The sequence below is a fragment of the Haliotis rufescens genome, unplaced genomic scaffold (assembly GCF_023055435.1).
Source record: "Haliotis rufescens isolate VD_foot unplaced genomic scaffold, xgHalRufe1.0.p SCAF_10, whole genome shotgun sequence".
Lineage (NCBI taxonomy): Eukaryota > Metazoa > Mollusca > Gastropoda > Lepetellida > Haliotidae > Haliotis > Haliotis rufescens.
Genome location: NW_025963780.1, coordinates 8,058,131 through 8,077,926, shown reverse-complemented (window position 1 = coordinate 8,077,926; position 19,796 = coordinate 8,058,131). Strand labels below are relative to the sequence as shown.

The following is a 19,796-nucleotide window of genomic DNA, read 5'->3' as shown; positions in this document are numbered from 1 at the left end:
AATAGTAGGGTGTTTCATTACAGATAGGAATTTACAAGGGAAAAGGTAAAAGAGGTAGCTTAGTGTAACAAATGGTTGCACATTGACATAGGATATTGTTCTTTTGATATAATTTAAGTATGCAGCGAATATAGCATTTAGGCTTTGTCGCCGTTAGATACTTTACTGACTTGTTGACAATCAAATGATAACCGTAGTACTGCAATACTGAGACAATGATGCTCTTGACGACATTCGCATCCACATAATACGAATAAAGTCAATGTGTATAACGGAGTGTCTACAGTAAAGAAATAATTAGTGAATGTGGATTGTGACTGTGCTCGGTTTCGTGAACTAAGAAATATAACAACATGTATATTTAATTGAGAACGCTAATGAAATCCGCGTCTAAGTTGTGTGATACCGTATACAACTTAAGCGGAACCGCATTTTAAGAATATTCAAACGCTTATTAAATATGATATATATGTGGGTTAAATATAAATACAGTAAACTCGTGGGGTGATTGACATGTGATCGGCGGACTTTCCTATATACTGAATAACGTACAAGCGTTTTGATAAACAATACATATTGCTTGGAATAGATGTGTCCGGGAACCGTTTTGCGACTATGCTTCATGTACGCTGCGCTACTGAACGAAAACGTGATTGCATAAATCTGGCAAGTTAAATAGAATGATGACAATAGACACAGAATGGCAATAAAATCGTGGATGTCGAGATATAGTAAAGGGATATTGGTTTCCTACATTAATGGATCAGTACTAATCGGTAAATAACTTATTAATGGCAGACATTTCGACACTGCACGAAGAGTGTCACAAATTAAACTGCGCGTTACAATGTTTCAAATTGAAATTTTCTTGACAATAATTTCTATGAAATACGAAGTAAGACATGAAATAAGAATAAAATACTTATGTTTCTTATCTTGAAACAAGAAAGGAGAGAGGTTCCTTTGGTTTATTCAAGCACGGGCGCCGGAGACTGAAAACCAAGGAGTTATCTACCCACAGCTCTGTTCTGCATCAAAAACAGTAACAATGTCTCTGATGTTGAAACTTACAAATATGGCATCTGCCTTATGCTGACAAAGTTGCCTACATGAAAAGGGTGGTAAATAGAGAATACCACACTCATTCTCGTTAGATACCATTTTTACGAAACGAGTGGATACCATAGAAAGTTCACGAGTTTCGTAAAAATGGTATCTAACGAGAATGAGTGTGGTATTTTATTTAATACCCACGTTAAATATATATTTAAGTGTAAATACATAACAACTTTCGTTCGTTGACCGACCAAACTGAAATCTGCAAAATCTGGTTGCGCGTGCATATTGATATATGCCCAAATATGGGCATTGTTGACATTTCTATGCATACGCATTAACAAAATGCCCATGCAGTTGTGTTTGCAAACATAACAGAACCGACGCTCAAGATCCTTTTGGAAGAAATTCTTCAACTTATGGTAACTCAAGCGCCATGTTGCTAATACGAAGGAAACCGATATGAAAATTTGAAAAGTCACATTAGCGCCGCGCTTTGAATATCGGACTAACAGTCGGTCACTGCCGGTGTCCCGTCCATGCAATCAAAATGGTTCAGTTTCCTTGATTTATCAGCTGAATTTATATCATGTTCGTACCATCTTGGAAGAGGGAATGCAGAGTGTTCGCCAAAGGCATTCATGTTTACTGTACCACCCTATACTGAAAACGTGAAAATCAACAAACTCAAGTCTGCTTGCATGTCAGTGACAGCTTCGAACGATCGAAGAGCAAGGTCATCACCGGAATAAGAAAAGGCAACCGTGATCTAGGCCTACTCACAGCGTTTTACGCTAGAGATAGGGAGTGTTATTGTTTAGATTTGGGATGTTTGGGGTCACAAAATCAGAAGTCAGTCACACTTCCACGGAGATTTCGAATGATTTGTATCAGAACTGTTCACTTTTAGTGATCTGGTCGTGCAGTCGTGTACTTTCATTCATGAACAACACCTCCCGAAACAGCGCCACAAAATATGCTTCGGAGGGGACACTGATGGCACAACCGGATCATCCCAAGTAAGTCTGTCCAGAAAGTTAAAACAGACTTCATTTCACCACGCTTATCCTTTTACGTTAAATCAAATTGAAAGTTGCGAAAGTGGTCGGGTGCGTCACGCTCATGGGGACCCTCGCTCTATTGATCGGTAGTCGTACATTGTAAATGGATATATAGCTCGATTATATAATGTCTGTAGAAGCTCTATCCATACCTTATATATAATGCAAACAGAATTTGACGCGTGTGACTATTTTGTTTGGTTTGATAAAGTGTTTGTAAATATCTCTCGTTCTCATTAATTTCTTCAGTTCTGCCTTGTGGTTGCAAAATGAATAACGTCTCGAGATTTTTTATGAATGAGAAAAGTAGTCCCGGTGTGACAGAGGTCACGGTTATCCAATCAAAACGAATAAAACCAGGTCAACCTTGTACGACACACGTTTAGTATCTTACCCCCTGTATCTTTACCACGTGGGTAATAAGAAAATAATCTCAGTACTGCCAAACAAGAGCTGATTTTTACGCTTCAGCCGATGGTCAAACCTGCGCCAGGTGGTAAGAAAATACTTTCATGCGCTTGATCATGGCATGTACGAGAGTTGGAAGGCCGGTGCTGAAACTGATATTCATGGGCGCTCTCGCCATTATCTGTGATTACGCAATCTAACGCTGGCAAATAAGTGTTTTCAAGTAACAGCAACTGCGGCTGACTTATGGCAATACGTATGATATATACACGGATGGAAAACATGAAAGAACGCCGCGTGTCTTCGTTATGGAAACGCAACAAGACAATGCATGAATTTAACACAGAAAGGGCGGTTAATTTAAAGCATTTGGTCTGACAAATCCATACGACAGGCTGCAGCAGACTGTCAGAAGTCGGCCAGTGTGATGTCACGTCTGGGGAACCTCTATAGGCAAACATGGGACGTTATAATGACACGTGGTCGTGAACCCTTCGGGACGATCGCGACATACGGGACCTCACTGCCCATCTCTCTATGGATATGCTGCGGGCTCCACAAATCCAATTGCCACCCTGTCCTGACAAAATTTCCAACTTGAGCCCTATTGAGCATATGTGGGATATTCTTGGTGGTCGAGTCGTAGAACGTGTGCGACAGCCTCAAAATCGGGATGAACTGTTCTTGTATCTCCAAGAAGAATGACACTGCATTTCACCTACTACGGAGCATGTCCAGACGGTGCAAATTATGTGTTCACATTCTTTTCTCTTATCCGTATATATTATGCCTAAAGAATTGCGAATGTATGATTTCTTTTGTAACGGTTAATGTGTAAAGAATTACAAAATGTTTTTGAACATGTGTGCATTGTAATATACTGAACCGCAAATGAAACGTCAACATGGATAGATATAGGAGAAACCATATTTGTCCAAACACTGTAAACATACTTTAAGACATGTTAAAAAGATTAAAATTGGCAAAACTGATCATCAAGGTTGACATTAAAGTGTCAAATCTTCTTTCAAGTGAAACACAACAATAGTCTCTGAAAAAATGGCATCACAAGTCAGTATCTCCTGTGTCCGCCATGTGCATTGATGACTGCCGTGCAACGTCGATACATACTTAAGCCCACACTCTGAGGAACGCCTGACACATTTCAGCTGCAGTTGTCGGCCTTGGTCGGATGTCATTCAGTCGTCTTTGAATCTCGTCCCAGAGGTGCTCAATGGGATTTAAATCGGGACTGAGAGCAGGCCACTGCATGGTTCGGATGCCATTCTGCTGGAGGAAGTCTCTTGTTGCTCTTGTACTGTGTGGCACGGGCGTTATCATGCTGAAACTTATGGTTGCGGCGACGTGCCAAATTAGGCATGGCGTGTGGTCTCAAGACTTGATCAATGTAACGAGCTGCTGCGACACCATTGCCTCTCTCTGGACCGATGTTCTGGAAGACCACAGGGCCGACCCTTTGTGCAAGACCAAATCCACCTCACACCATGATGCTCGGACCACCCCACGAGTCACTCTCAACAACACAAGAATCCGAATAACGTTCCCAATGGCGTCACCAGACTCTATCTCTACCATCTGCTGTTGAGATACAGTAACGGCTCTCGTCTGAGAAGAGGATTCTTCTTCGCTGCTGATGGCGCCAATGCTGGTGCTGTGTTGTCCACTGAAGACGGCCCCGGCGATGACGTGGTGTCAGATTGGTTCCTCGGTGTGGCCTGTGACAGTGGAGGTGTCAGCTCGTCAATCGTCGACGCACGGTGTCCGTACTTATGTGTCGCTGGTGTGTCCCCATGGTCTGTCGAACAGTTTCCGCAGCAGTAACAAAGCGATCTTAAAGATGCTGTCGCACAATCTAACGATGCTGTCGTCGGGTGTTGACCCTTGGTCTTCCACTACGTGATCGGTCATCTCTAGTGTTGGTGGTCTGGTACCGTTGCTGGGGCCTGTATATGGTCCTTACGTGGACTTGAAATGCATTGGCTACTTACCGTGCGGTTTGTCCAGCTTGCAATCGTCCAAGGGCTGGTGTCGCTGATTTCTTGTCAATCTTGCAATTGGCATGTGGTAGCAATTCAATAACGAATGAATGTTATCCGATCTGGGTGGATTTTTATAGAGAAAGAAATTGGGGAACGCATGTCCATTTCAATTTGCATGGAACTCACGTGCATCGGGTTACCATGGCCTTGGCCGTGATGCGTTTGGGCGATCGGTTTTATTGTCATCTGCTTTGGTTTTTTATCATTTTCTCATAAATATACACTGTCGACACAATAAAGTAAGTATATATAAGTATTTATCATAAAATGGGTAGGTTTCTCGGCAGGATAAAGCCAACGGATAAAAACGATATCCGTTGGGGTCATATGCGGATAGAGATGCAAATTTCAAAGGTCAAGTAGGGACTACTTTCACTGTTTATAAACAAACATGGCGTCACCCTTGTCATTCGGCGATCGAGTCGGTATTAACCATCGGGAATTTGGATAAACTACAGGGATAATTGCTATCATTATCAAAAGAACAGTGACTCTAATATACTGAAAATCAGTGTCTAACTGTTACGTAGCTAAGGCATTTTATAAGTTTTGGCAACTTGGAGATATAAATTTCGCAAACAATTTTGCAGAGGCCTAGCCAAGGGGATCAGTAGCCATATCTGTGCTTGTAGACCTCTGCGGCTTGAAACCTTCTCCACAAATTAAAATAGTTGGATTTGGCCGAAATATGTTTGAATTGTTACCTTGTTTCGTTTTGTCGCTGTGTGTACATCTGACTACACTTCTTAACGTTATGACAGGACAGACCGACAACTTCTGACCGTGGCAGTGACGTCTCATAGACTAGGGTTAGAGTAGCTTCCCTTTGACAAGGGGCAGTTACTCTAGCGGGCAGACCAATGGATTGCCGCGAAAGGCAATTAAAAACAATTGTTGTTTTGCGTATATGTTGCTTCGCCACAGTATAAGAAACAGATTTCAGTTGGAACTATATTGGCTACTCTCACTGTCCGACTGAGACATCACTTATACCCTGTGACGTAATAAATATTAATGCGCGCATTCCAGGAAAACTCGCAATGTTTCAGTAATGTTTGTGAGAGAGGGAAAGCGATTTTGAAGCACAGAATTAAAGAATGACATTATATGATAAAGAGGTTATCACGCTTGTGTGTTTGATGATGGTAAATATCCTGTATTAGGAATAAACACTATGTATTTAGCTCGCCAAGGCTCGCTAAATACAATGTTTATTCCTAATGCAGGATATTTACCATCCCCAAACACACTCGCGTGATAACCTCTATATATTTTCTTTGGACAAGTATCTAGATTGGATGCCTTGTAGATATAACACATATTCCATGCGGATATACCAGAGACAAAGTTTATGTCAGTTGAATAAGTGCCTTCATATGTAACGAGAAGACATTGCATATTTCTAGCAATCTTTATGTATATCATCGTATAATGCTTCAATGATATTAAACGGTATTATGATACACGACAGATGGGGACCTTGGGTAGTTTGCAAGAAAACTTGTTTTAGTGCACACGTTATAGCGTAGATTTGATTATCATGACTTGCTGAAGTATCAGCTTACCGTGCCTCTTTTGATCACGATAAATGTCGATCATATCCTGTACTTTGTGTGTCCCCAGTTTTAGGAAACTGACACGACCTGAAATTCTTTGTCTCAAGTTATGAAATGAGTCACTGACGTGATCAAATAGGAGAGGAAAACTTGAGTGGTACAAACCAGGTAAAGGGGTAATCAATGTGGACACGGAACAGGTTATGTGATAACACAGGTATCACAAGTGCCGCTATAAAGTTAGGTAGGTGTATTGTAGGCCGAATATGCACATTCTCAGATATGAAAGCACCATTTCGGATATGCCATATGCTTGTAGGCAAGTTCAACTATTAAATGCCATGGTCTGTGTGTGTTTGTTACAGCCATTGCATCAAAGCATTGCACGCTGAATGGCACCTGGTGGCGAGAGAACGTAACCAACCAGGAGTGGACCGACTACACCACGTGTGTGCATTTACAGGTAAGAGTTGTCTCCCCTACTTGTCGGAACTTCGACAAATAACAGGGAAGAGTGAACTCATAGCCCTTTTTTATAAATGTCAAAGAAACAAACACCAAAAAATGAGCATCACATTGACATTTGGTGAATCACCAAGGTTATTTTGCAGCACAGACCATTAGGGAAAAGTACTGTTCACATATCGAATGGCTTGTGCCACAAAATCAAGCATACTGTTTTCACGGAGTTTTTGTATGATTTGTATCGGGGATGTTCTGATTCATTTGGTCGCACAATCGTGTTCCTTTATTTAAAAAAAAACACTTTCCGAACAGTGCCACAGACTAGCCTTCATGGACGGCACAGGGCCAAGGCAAAAAGACCGCGAACTATTTTGTATCTACGTCTGTATACAATTTATGTTTATACATAACTATATTATAATTACCAGAAATATTTGTTTTTTACTATTCCATTTCTATGTGTGTGACTTGCTTGTTTGGTGTTATACAGTATATAGACTATAGCCTGCTTTTCTGAAGCATATGTTAGGTTTATTTCCCATATTGTTCATTGGTATCAGCCTAGTTTGGTAACAAATCTGTTTCACTACGAATATATCTTTTCAACATGAAGATTGAACATATTTTAATCCAGTTAGCCTAAGGATACGATAAAAATGCTCTGGTTAAGAGCTTTCAGTACGCTTTTCAACATCACCGCCACGGCTGCCATAGTGACGGACATATTTATAGTCATTTCTCAGCCATATGTTTGCTAAAATGTGATAACCTTTGATATAAATGTGGTAAGTATTTGGTCCAGTTATCACCGGATGATTTGAAATGAAAAGGTTAATCCAGAAACCTGCACGTAAAGAACTAAATTGTGACATCAGTGGTGACTAGAAATAATCAACAAATTATAATCAAACACAAAGTTTTAGTTTATAATAAAAAAAAAGCAATACAATGGAACAGATATTTATGTAGTAGCAGCAGCAATAAGTACATGAAGTAACAGGACTTAGAGTTAATGTAAGTGAACTCACGAATGTCCAGAAGTTTGTTACTGTCAAATGTCTTGAAACATGCCTGTCTCTCTTCTGTAATCCGGAATAGTGTTGGCTCGTATTCCACACATGTGCTCATTAAGTACGTGCCCGTTAGGTCTGGATATACAAACACATATAAACTGAACCGCAAATGAAACGTCACCATGGATAAATGTATGAGAAACCTTATTTGTCCAAACACTGTAAATATACTTTGAGACATGTTAAAAAGATGAAACTTGGCGAAACTGATTATCAAGGTTGAAATTAAAGTGTCAAATGTTCTTAAAGTGAAACACAACACTAGTCGCTGAGAAAATGGCATCACAAGTCTGTATCTCGTGTGTCCGGCATGTGCATTGATGATTGCCGTGCAACGTCGATACATAGAAAGGATGAGGCGGTTGATGAAGGCCATAGGCACTTGGGCCAACACTCTGAGGAACGCCTGACGCAGTTCAGCTGCAGTTGTCGACCTTGGTCGGACGTCATTCAATCGTCTTTAAATCTCGTCCCAGAGGTGCTCAATGGAATTTAACTCGGGTCTGAGGGCAGGCCACTGCATGGTTCTGATGCCGTTCTGCTGGAGGAAGCCTCTTGTTGCTCTCGCAGTGTGGGCATGCTGAAACTCGTGGTTGCGGCGACGTGCAAATAAGGCATGGCGTGTAGTCTCAAGACTTGATCAATGTAACGAACTGCTGTGACACCATTGCCTCTCCCTGGACCGACCGTTGCCTCTCTCTGGACCGATGTTCTGGAAGACCACAGGGCTGACCCTCTGTGCAAGACAAATTCCACCTCACACCATGATGCTCGGACCACCCCACGAGTCACTCTCAACAACACAAAAATCCGAATAACGTTCCACACGGCGTCACCAGACTCTATCTCTGCCATCTGCTGTTGAGATACAGTAACGGCTCTCGTCTTAGAAGAAGACTCTTCTCCACTGCTGATGGCGCCAATGCTGGTGCTGTGTTGTCCACTGAAGACGGTCCCGGCGATGACGTGGTGTCAGAATGGTTCCTCGGTGTGGCCTGTGACAGTAGGGGTGTCTGCTCGTCACTCGTCGACGCACGGTGTCCGTACTTATGTGTCGCTGGTGTGTCCTCATGGTCTGTCGAGCAGTTTCCGCAGCAGTAACAAAGCGATCTTACAGATGCTGTCGCACAATCTAACGATGCTGTCGTCGGGTGTTGACCCTTGGTCTGCCACTACGTGATCGGTCATCTGTAGTATTGGTGTTATGGCACCGTTGCTGGAGCCTGTATATGGTCCTCACGTGCACTTGCTACTTGCCGGGCGGTTTGTCCAGCTTGCAATCGTCCAAGGACTTGGTGTCGCTGATTTCTTGTCAATCTTGGCATGTGGTAGCAATTTCAATAACGAATGAATGTTATCCGATCTGGGTGGATTTTTATAGAGAAAGAAATGGGGGAACGCATGTCTATTTCAGTTTGGACGGAACTCACGTGTATCGGGTTACCATGGCCGTGGCCGTGGCCGTGATGCGTTTGGGCGATCGGTTTTATTGTCATCTGCTTTGGGGTTTTTTATCATCAAATTTCATGTTCCGGGCAAGGTAATGTTAAATTTTAGAAACTTTGACAAAAATACCAGATATTTAAATGACAACTTTTCATGTAATGTTACTTGGGGTGACGTTTCTTTTGCGGTTCAGTATATTTATATCAGTGTTATATCAGTGCTTATAAATACAAACAGCTTTCTCTGTCGACATTAAAAACTGTTGGGTGCCAATCAAGAAGAGCTAAAGTACTCGCATTTAACATCAACTTGCCAGAAGGACTATTCCTTGCAAACCATCGACACTTTGCGTTGTTAACATAATAATATAGTTTGGAAGAAGGTGGACTTCTAATCTTCTGACTACATTTTAGTGACAATAAGGTATATAGTTTGTTGAAGAGAAATGCCCAAGTGTTTATTGCCGATTACAATGTGTCTGTTAAATGATAATACATGATAATGATGCTTTGAAGCCAGATACAAGGGATACTTGGATACTGTCTGAACCTAGTGGTAAAGGAGTCACTAATTGTATTCCATGCATTTCATATATATGCTCTTGATATACAATGTAATGTAGTTATATGTCATACTATTAACAGACTGATATATGATTCTATGTGTTCAACTCAGCTTTAAACAGCATTGCAGTTACATCACAGCGTGACAGCATGAAGGAGGGTTGAAAGCCCAAAGTATCGCAGGTCTTGGACGTTTACGGGTATATGCTGTCGATAAAACACTGATCATAATCGGGAATAATTTGGAATTATACGCAACTTTATACAGTCAGTTGTTTCTGTTCGTCAAGTGTACGTGTGTTGTCTTGTCGATGAAAGTGTTATTTATATTTATATCTTTCAGCATATGACGCAATATGAAATTCTCGTTCACTTTGAAAGGCTAACGTTGTGGTATTGAATGCATTACTTTAGTCTGTTTTCTACCTACTTTGGCTTTAGCTCTGATATTCTACAGCTAACATTTAATTAAACGTTGTCGAGGAAAGTTGGGTTATCCAGTGTTACTAAATTAACAACGATAAACTCTTACCGCCGTCGGCATTGTCACGTGCTAAAGCCCACGCATTATAGTTCAACACTATAATGCGTGCGTGACTTCTGTGTAATCTGTACATGATTGATGCGAAGTGTATGTTTACACTTAGATCGTAATACGATCATTGCCCAATGTTTGCGTGACTACTTTGAAGAAAAAGCATATGATTAAGTAGAATAGAACTATGCTGCCATAAACAATTCAGCCGCTATGACCGCCATGACAGCAGATAAAGGGGGGGGGGGGGCATCAGCTTGATTCGTATTTGAACATTTCAGTTCGAATTAACGCATCTTGTTGTGTGGATATAAGAAATTAGTCGATATAACAGCCGTTTTTGGTATTTTTAGTTTACGACAGCGTTAATCGAAACGAGCTGAAGGATCCGCTGTTTGAGTATGCGTATATACATGTACCTTGAAAACATCTTTGGATCTCAATTCAAGACATCACTTTGAATTTATGTTATTGACAAGTTTCATTACCATGAAAATACCACATATAAACCCTTCTCTAATCCAATACACGCTACGTAATCACTGCCCCGCACTGTAATGATTTGACCGTAGTGACCTTGCTTCACATTCTATTAATAACAATCAGCTATGGATGTAGGAATATAGTTACGAGCGATAGTGCGCTGTGTTACTTGATAATACTTCTACTTCGCTTTACTGTGTTTATAGACAATTTCAATGTTGCCTTTGTCAAAATAGAACTAATGACTCAGGACTTTCTGAGTTTGTAGACAAAACGTCGGTTGGTTGGCATCGTAATCGAAAGAAAAGACAGCTCTGCTCATAAGAAGCTGTGGTTTACTTGAATTTCAACATTTTAGAATCTGGAGACATACCACATTATGAAATATCCATGCTGTACACAATATGCAAAAGTAATGAAGACAAATTGCTAGAGAAATAAATAAACATCGTACACTGATACGCATATGCATATGCGCGTGTATATGTATGCATACATATCATTCAAGGCTCGATATAGCTATATCTAACATGCACCAGTGCAAACTATCATTGAAAAATACAACCTAATAACAATGTCAACATGCACCAGGTGGATATCCAATGTTCAAATTTGTGTCCACACAACCTCTATCTTTGAAGACACTCAATACCTCTAAGCTTTTATTACCATACTACCTAAATAATTTGTCATGCTTTCTTGGGTTTCACGTCATCAAACTATGGGTACTTCTGGATTATTTACTGCACTGTAGCTTCGTCTATCACTGAAGTTGACAGCCGCATCACATTATGAAATTTAGATGATCAAACTAATGATAATCATTCTGTATTATATGATGGTTGCTACTGATGATATTGTCACATGAATACAGTAGCTGAAGTACTCACAGTATTAAAGTCGTCAGAGGTCTGCGATTTTATATATTTAGATACATTTATGGGACCAGGGTACAATATGGCTTTGTCTGGTGCAACAAGGTTTTCATGTCAACATGGACCTGGTGCAAATCAAAACAAGTTCCTTAAATCAAGCCCTATGCTTCATGTAATGACTGTGTCTGGCGTTCCTGCAGAATGAAGACAGTTATACAGTAGTGCAAGCATCCGATCGTCGTGATTTCCAATGGCAGATTTATACTTTTTATGAGTCTTTCTGTGTCAACACCACACCTGTGCTCGTAATACACACTTTCAGATGCGACAGATGCCAAGCCGTACATGTATTGTCCTTTTCGAAACATTCGACTTATAATCCAGCATTATTCCTATTTCGTAAAAACCCATGTCGGGTGTCGGGGACGAATGGCACATAAATACCAGAAAGGGGTCGAGTGAGGATCTATATATCTCCTTTTTGCACCGTCTTTCTATGCAATGCTTCAAAACAGTTTGAATATGTTAAATCTATGTTATAGTACAGTCGTGTTTTATCATTCAAAGACATATCCAAACAACTGAATACTAGTAACTAGTCCATTTAAAAGTTCAGACATGTGTTGTCAGCATTGGCGAATCTGTACTCACCCTTACCCGACAGTAACAGACATTGTTCCCCTTGAACATCACATTTTTGCTGTTTCTGTACTGTTTCGACCGCCTCCATGGTCTTGTGGAGGAAGCGTCTGTCCGGAGAGCGGAAGGTTGCGGATTCGATCCCCGGCCGCGTGATACCAAAAGACGTTAACAGGTGGTACTTGTTACCCTGCCTGGTGGCTCGGCATTAAGGGGCTAAAACGAGGACTGGTCGGCTCGGGGTCAGTATACTGTGTCTGAGTAGGGTATTCATGTTAAACTACGGCATGCATGGTATCTCAGTGTGCTAGCACTATAGAATCGGCATTGGTCCGGACAAGTACAAGTATCCACACTTACATGTGTATGCAAGTCGCTTTATTAGTGCAATAATATTGAACGCGACGTTAAACCCAATTTCACCTCACCTATCAACTGAGTGTTTCCTTTAATGTTGGTGTGGACCATTATTTAGAGGAATTACCTCGCAGTAACGGTCTATTTATGTCTTGTCATTTGATTGCAGGGATTCAAGACTTTGTACTATGTAGGGGTATCCTGCAATATCCTGAGTCTTGCCCTTCTACTGCCGGCGTGTGTGGTGTTTGTGCTGTATAGGTAAGTTGTCTTACAGTGTAAAAAATACATGTATTATCAGCTATTAGTGGTCTGCTATGAGTAAACTGTGTTCAGGTTGACTGACTGTTATCGCCGATTGTATATTTGCATTATCGGTTTTCAAGACATGTGAACACAATGTAACAAGTACAGTAATTAGGATTACACTTCACGAGTAAAGTACGCTGTAAAATAATCCCGTATTTCTTAAGGTCAACGTCCTCACAGATAGTTGACAGTAGCAGTACCGTATATGAAAATGTTCACACAATGACTACGGTATCTACGATCTGAACGATTTATGTACGGTAACCGGCTGCCAAGGACTTTTACCGTAGGTACGAGAGATACCACGTGTTAACCGTACGAAACTAATAAAGCGGTCTTCAAATATATACATCATAAGATGCCCGAATTCACAAAACAATTGTTTTATTTAGAACTTTTGGTGACAATACACAACAACATTCATCGGAATATTGGAAAAACTCAGAACAATTCAATGTACAACCTACAGGGCCCAAGAATGAACATGCTCTGAAAATACACGTTAAAGCGGTGAAACTGCGATCAAAATATGTTTAATTTGAAGGTTGGAAACTTCCCAAAAGACCAGTAGCAGCACATAGCAGCATGAGAAAGACATGTTCCGTATGTGTTTATGGAATGTGTAATGAGAAACAAGGCGTAATGATCTACCACTGAGTGCACGCCTAGTACAATAAGATACATCAGTATACCAAATAATAATAATAATAATAATGAAAATAATAATAATAATATAGAAAACAAGGCATTCCACAGTTTTCGTAAACGAACCAAGGATGTGGTACATAATCTAATGTGAATGTTTATTTTGTTGATGGTTCTGTACTGCTGGACGGTACAGAAATTAGTGTCAACCATACGAAGTGCCATATCGATTCGGCCCAGACTCCGTTTTTCAAGGAGAGGCTATCTGAACGACATCTGTATCGAGTTTATGTGCAGTGTGTTGAGAAGATCAGCATCCCTGCAGAGTCCTGAGGTTGGCTGGCCTGAAAAGTGAAACAGAAGGCTTTCTGTTTGCTGCTCAGGACCAGTCACTTCCCACTCGAAACCTCAAATGTGTGATTTTGCATCAAAATGTTAATATAAAATGAAGATTATGTAATGAATTTAATGAGACTGTCCAAAACATTGTCACTGGATGCCAAGCTTTGCAGCAAATACAATATCTTAAGCGACATAATGGAGGGGCTCGATCATTTTATTACCGCCATGGATGTGGTTTTGATACACAGGTCCATCCATGGTACGACCCAGAATATGTAGAGGGCGCAATTGAAAATGATAAATACAAAATTCAGACTCAGACGTATCAAGGCCAACAAACCTGATCTTGTCCTTTTTGATAAATCCTATGAAATCATTTATATACTAGCCACATAAAGAAACTGTGCACGGAGAAAATATAGATATAAGGGCACACCGTCCATATATGAAATATAGGTTTGAACACAGCAATTATTGGAGACATTCAAACGCTCATGCACGTGCCATGCGATATGACGTCATTGATGGGGGCCTATGGACGTGCAATGTGTTACTGCACGTGCATCTTGTGCAGCTGTACACAGCATGTGCAACTCAAAATTCGCTGTCACTTTGGAAAGCATGATCTGTGGTCATTCAAAAATTCAAAACTTCTCAGGCGCAGACACAAGCATATCACAAGCAAATCATGCCAAGATTGACAGCTGCACAGCGTCATGAAGCCATTGGAATGATCCGAGCGGGCATGAGGCAACAACAGGTGGCAACACATTTCCAATGCCATCGTAACACGATATCGGCATTGGTGAGGCGTTATCAGAACACAAATGACGTTGTCGACCACCCACGTTCAGGACGTCCCCGAGTAACGACGCCAAGACAGGACAGATGGATTCGAGTAACACATCTCCGACACAGGTTCCAAACGGCAGTAATGACATCCAAGACAATTCCTGGACTGCGCCGTATCCATCCCAACACTGTCAGGAATCGTTTACGTCAGTACGGGTTTCGACCACGACGCCCTGCCATACGTCCCATCCTGACAAACCGTCATCAAGTCAACCGTCTAAGATGGTGTCGAAATCATGTTCGCCAACCTTGAATATGGTGGAGAAATGTTGTCTTTACAGATGAACCAACGTGTCCACCGGCGTTTGGGAGAACGTTATGCACGCAACTGTATTGTGGAGAGGAATCGTTATGGAGGTGGCTCTGTGATGATTTGGGGTGGGATAACAGCACGGCACCGAACCCCTTTGGTGGTTGTTCAGGGCAATCTCACTGGTGTTGGCTACAGAGATCAGATTCTGAGGCCAGTGGCCATTCCTTTCCCGCAACGTCATGGCCCGGGGTTGACATTTCAACAGGACAACGCTCGTCCTCACACGGCTAGGGTCGCAATGGATTTCCTTCACCATAACAATGTCATGTTACTGCCATGGCCTGCAAATTCTCCAGATCTCTCCCCAATAGAGCATGTGTGGGATGAAATGGAGCGCCGTCGGCGTCGTCTTCCACATCCTCCAGATGTTGTTCAGGTCCCGTTGACATTTTCTTATGGTCCGATCATTCAGCTGCTACAGGGTCTGCATCATTTTGTTCTTGCTGTGTTTTATTCCAATCCAGAATATATTTTCTCCGTGTACAGTTTCTTTATGTGGCTAGTATATTATTGAAATTTATGTCCCTTTTGACACTGTAATTGACACGATTGAGGAAAAACATGGGAAATATGCAGACATCGCTTTCGAAATGTCACGCTTGCATCCCAATTACCAAGTTGTCCGTCTCCCCATTGTTCGTAGTGCCTTAGGTTTGGTGCCTCCCAATCTGTTGACTGACATTGGGAGAGTGCCCGGGTTTGCTACCAGGACTACAGCTTTTCTGACAATTGCCGTAATGCAGAAGGCTGCAGTGTTGGGGAGTCTTTACATTCTCCGAAAAGTTCTGGGTGGGTTTGACTAAGCAGCGCTTCCTGGGAGAAGTCCCATTCGTTGTCTAGGCTGCATGTAGAGGGGACAAGGGCCCTGAGCTGATGAAGAGCCTAGCCAGCCTGACTGTGCCAGGATCACCCAAACCCTCTTTGCTGCATTTTATATTTTAATCTGTAAATAATAATATAAATAGGCTAAGTATTTATATTCTGCATATTTCCATACCACTTGATCAAAGCACTATTATTTCCCCGGTCACTGGATCAGTGTACACTCAAGAATCATTCTCATCTCCCTGTATACAACCCTAGCTGCCTGTTAGGGGGTTAACAACTTCATTGCCATCTCATCCTACCGCGTACCCATTCACTGCTGGGTGTACAGAGGCACGAGCCATGCTGCCCAAACGCGGCCACACATCCAAGGGCTCTCCGCGACCGACGTTGCTCAACTTTACCTGATTTGTGACCTGTACGCTGTGCACATGACCACGTGCCACCACAAATAGCCACAAGTAACACAACCAAAGTATATTTGCAAACAGGTAGTTAATAAATCCCTGTTTCTATTTATTCCGAGTTAGGACACTGCCCGGATGATATCCTACAATAAACCCATGTATCCTACGAGGCCCTATGTACAGTTACGAATTCCTGTGAAGTGACGCATTGTTATTCTAGATGCATGTCTACACTTACTGAACATTGTATGCTTTTGGAAATCTCTAGATAAATGACACTTATAAATTAAAAACATTCTATTTACTAAGTTATTATCAAATTCATTGTTTTCTCCGTGAATACCATTATGAAGTAAGATTATGTTTTAAAGATATCCTTTTAAATGTCGGATAATGATTGTGTGTAGATAACTGAAACATGTGCACGGCATTCGCCAAGGTGTTTACGAACGGGATGTCGATTTCGTTAAGCCATTTACATAGGATATGCATTGACCCCGTTAGCCCAGGCAAATCATAACTTTAAGAATTCCAGTCTCGTTCGGAGAGGAATGAAACTACTGTCGAACATAGTTAGTTAGCACCCTTGCCTCGGGAAGATGCATTACCGCCTAAAAAAATCTGTGTCAATTATAACAAATGATTTTACTTTATTAGCGTGGCTAAATACTGTGTTGCGGTTCCTACATTATGTACAGCAAGTGTGGCAATACACTTTAAGCGGAAACCTTGGCGAATAAATACTTAAAGGGTGTACTGCAAAATTCATTAGCATCTACATGGCTTGACTTTTGGTGCTACTCTCACGTACTGTGAGACGTCATGTCTATCGCATCACTATATGCTTAGATTTCACATCTTCAGGGCGTCATAATATAGGCTTGTACTTTAGAACAAATATTACAAAATTCGCTTAAGTTTCTCTAGCAATCAATGAAATCAAAGATATGTGATAAAATTATCTTCATAACATCATGATAAGAACAAACGGATTATTCTGTTATATCTTCTCTCTACCAGGCAGCTACGGACGCAACATCGCATACAGATCCACCTGAACCTATTCCTGTCGTTTGTCATGACGAACGTGTTATTGGTCTTGTGGGAGCATCTAGTCTTCAACAACCGTATCGAAAATCCAACAGAAAGTACATTTATGCATAAAAAACCGGTAAGTATTCAAATACTCCCAAAATATTATTTTGCTGCCTGGAATACGTGCATGTGTTGTAATAGCATAGTCTATATGTGTATCTATATGGATATTTGACTAGTTGCTTGTTGGCATCAGTAGGTACACTGAACACCAAGTGTTGTGCCCTCTATGGGCTATATATTAAATACAAGCATTATTATTTTGAAATTGATGTTCATTTGGTTCACCATTGCGTTCTTATATGTAAAGACAACAAAGACTGATTGAGCTTGAACAAACCGTTATATGTATGTACATATGGAAGCGAAAACACCATATATTTCTAAAACAATTGTTCAGCACATTTGTATGATAGATTTTAATCACTGAGTTTATCAAACGGCTCTATTAATTGTAGACCACGTCTACAGTGTCAACAACGGTCTTTTATCAAGAAAACGAGCTCGGTAAACCATTAATGATTACACCAAATGACGGAAAACATTATTAATTATCGCAACTCAAGGTATAAAGACCTCAACAGCCCATTTATGTCAAGAGGAAGTGGATATTAGCCAAGCAAAATAACAGCTTTTCGATTTATCAATCAATATCAGCATATTTAGAATACAACTCCGCCATAGTCGTTACGAACACAATTTGTGTTTATCTCCAAGGAGTAATACGTTTGGGAAATAGGTAGGATTTTTTGAGCTGTTGATCACTTCTAAAGTTTCACAATATTTTTTGCTGCGGTCGTTACTGAGAGTTTACACATCTGAAGGTTAACTGTTTCATCTCCATGATTTCATTGCCATCTGTAACGGAGAACGATTCGTAACTTGAAGTGGCCATGTTATTTTCCGGGGAATGTTCAACTCAAATGTGAGATTCTACTGGGTATTCTCTTCAAATGAGCAACTGTGCCATGCCTCTGGGTAACCCTAAGACCTGTCTCATAAATGGATAATCGGCCGCCAATTTCACTGATGAATTATTTTTTTATGCAGTCCGTTAACGTAGAATAGATAAAATAAAATTGACAGAAAGCACATATTTATTTATGCACCTCAAAATGATAGTCTTGTTATCATCGTGTATATTGAGAATTAACCTCTTCATCCCAATCAAAAACTGATGAGGTGGTGACGCTCTTAGAACAAAACAAAAAATGTGTTTTGTATAAAGTAAGTTTCAACCGAAAGCAGTTTATTACTTTAAAGCATAGCGTACGCCAGAGGATAGGAACAATACCCGATTGTTTAAGTTGATAGTAGGGGAACTTCAAAGGAAGTGATAGTCTGCCCAAAGGTTTCAAGTGAACACAGCTTCTGACTAACACTGTGAAACAGTTTCCTCCAGGTACTGATATACCTTTTCATTTGCCAGTTGCAATGTTAACAGACGGGCATATACAGTACACGTGATATTGATTGTAATAACCTTGCCTTCTTAATTGAAAAAAACGGAGTAGAAATCCATCTCAAGTATGCAAACACCAAAACTATTACCGATGTCTTCAACGCCGAAGTCAGTAATATTTCATCTATTTCACGACGGCCCGTAAATACTGGAACCCGAACCTGACAAACCAGAGGTTATTATGAGCCACGTCACATGTCGGAGTACGATGGTCATGACACGAGGACTGTTTGCCAAAGTAGTGTAGCACCAATGTAACATTTTACGTAAGAAATACTAATAAAATTATATCTAAATACCACTTAAACAACACTCATATCGGCTCCATATCCAACCGAAACTGTATGTAGAAGTTTAATTTCAAAGAAATTACCAATAATGACAAAGCCATACAACAACTAAACTAACGGGTTTTTTTAAACAGTAATTATCCTTCATACAAATAAATGACAACAACGATTTCACAAATATTTGTGTGAGGGAGGCATTTTTCACTCAATCAAGATCACGATACGCAATCATTTTAAATAAGTTCTGAAAAAGAGCATCCGTCAATTTCTAAAAGCCACACATGTCTTGAAGATTATCAACCGTTATCAAACGTTGCATGTTTTTCACCAAAGAAAACACATTCCTATTAACAAATAGTAATAAACATCGTTGGAGGTTAAAATGTTGTGCTTTTATCAATATAGTCCTCGTTTAGAAAATGTATTCTAAGTTGCTTCGCTTGAAGATCAAGGACGCCGACTGTACCATTTCCTGCGATATAGTAAACCTTTCGATTTACTTCATGATGGGCTAATGCCATGATCTCACGTGTCCTTGGCAAGATCGTTCTTTCATGACTGTCAATAATAGTTCATGGCAAAACAATACCTTATTACACATAGGGATAGAACAAACTTTATTTCTTTAATATGAGTTTGTAAAATGTATTACAAATGTCTTAGGGGTCACATTGTTAGG

The 19,796-nt window shown here is 40.6% G+C and overlaps 1 protein-coding gene across 1 annotated transcript in view; it reads left to right on the top strand.

The window, feature by feature from the left end:
* Positions 1–13,368, top strand: part of LOC125377690 (calcitonin receptor-like) — a 66,818-nt gene extending 53,450 nt beyond the window's left edge. Inside the window, exons 2-4 of the mRNA XM_048391628.1 lie at positions 6,507–6,604; positions 12,747–12,838; positions 13,356–13,368. Coding sequence (XP_048247585.1) covers positions 6,507–6,604; positions 12,747–12,838; positions 13,356–13,368 — 203 coding nt within the window. The remainder of the gene's footprint in view (positions 1–6,506; positions 6,605–12,746; positions 12,839–13,355) is intronic.
* Positions 13,369–19,796: the final 6,428 nt, after the last annotated feature.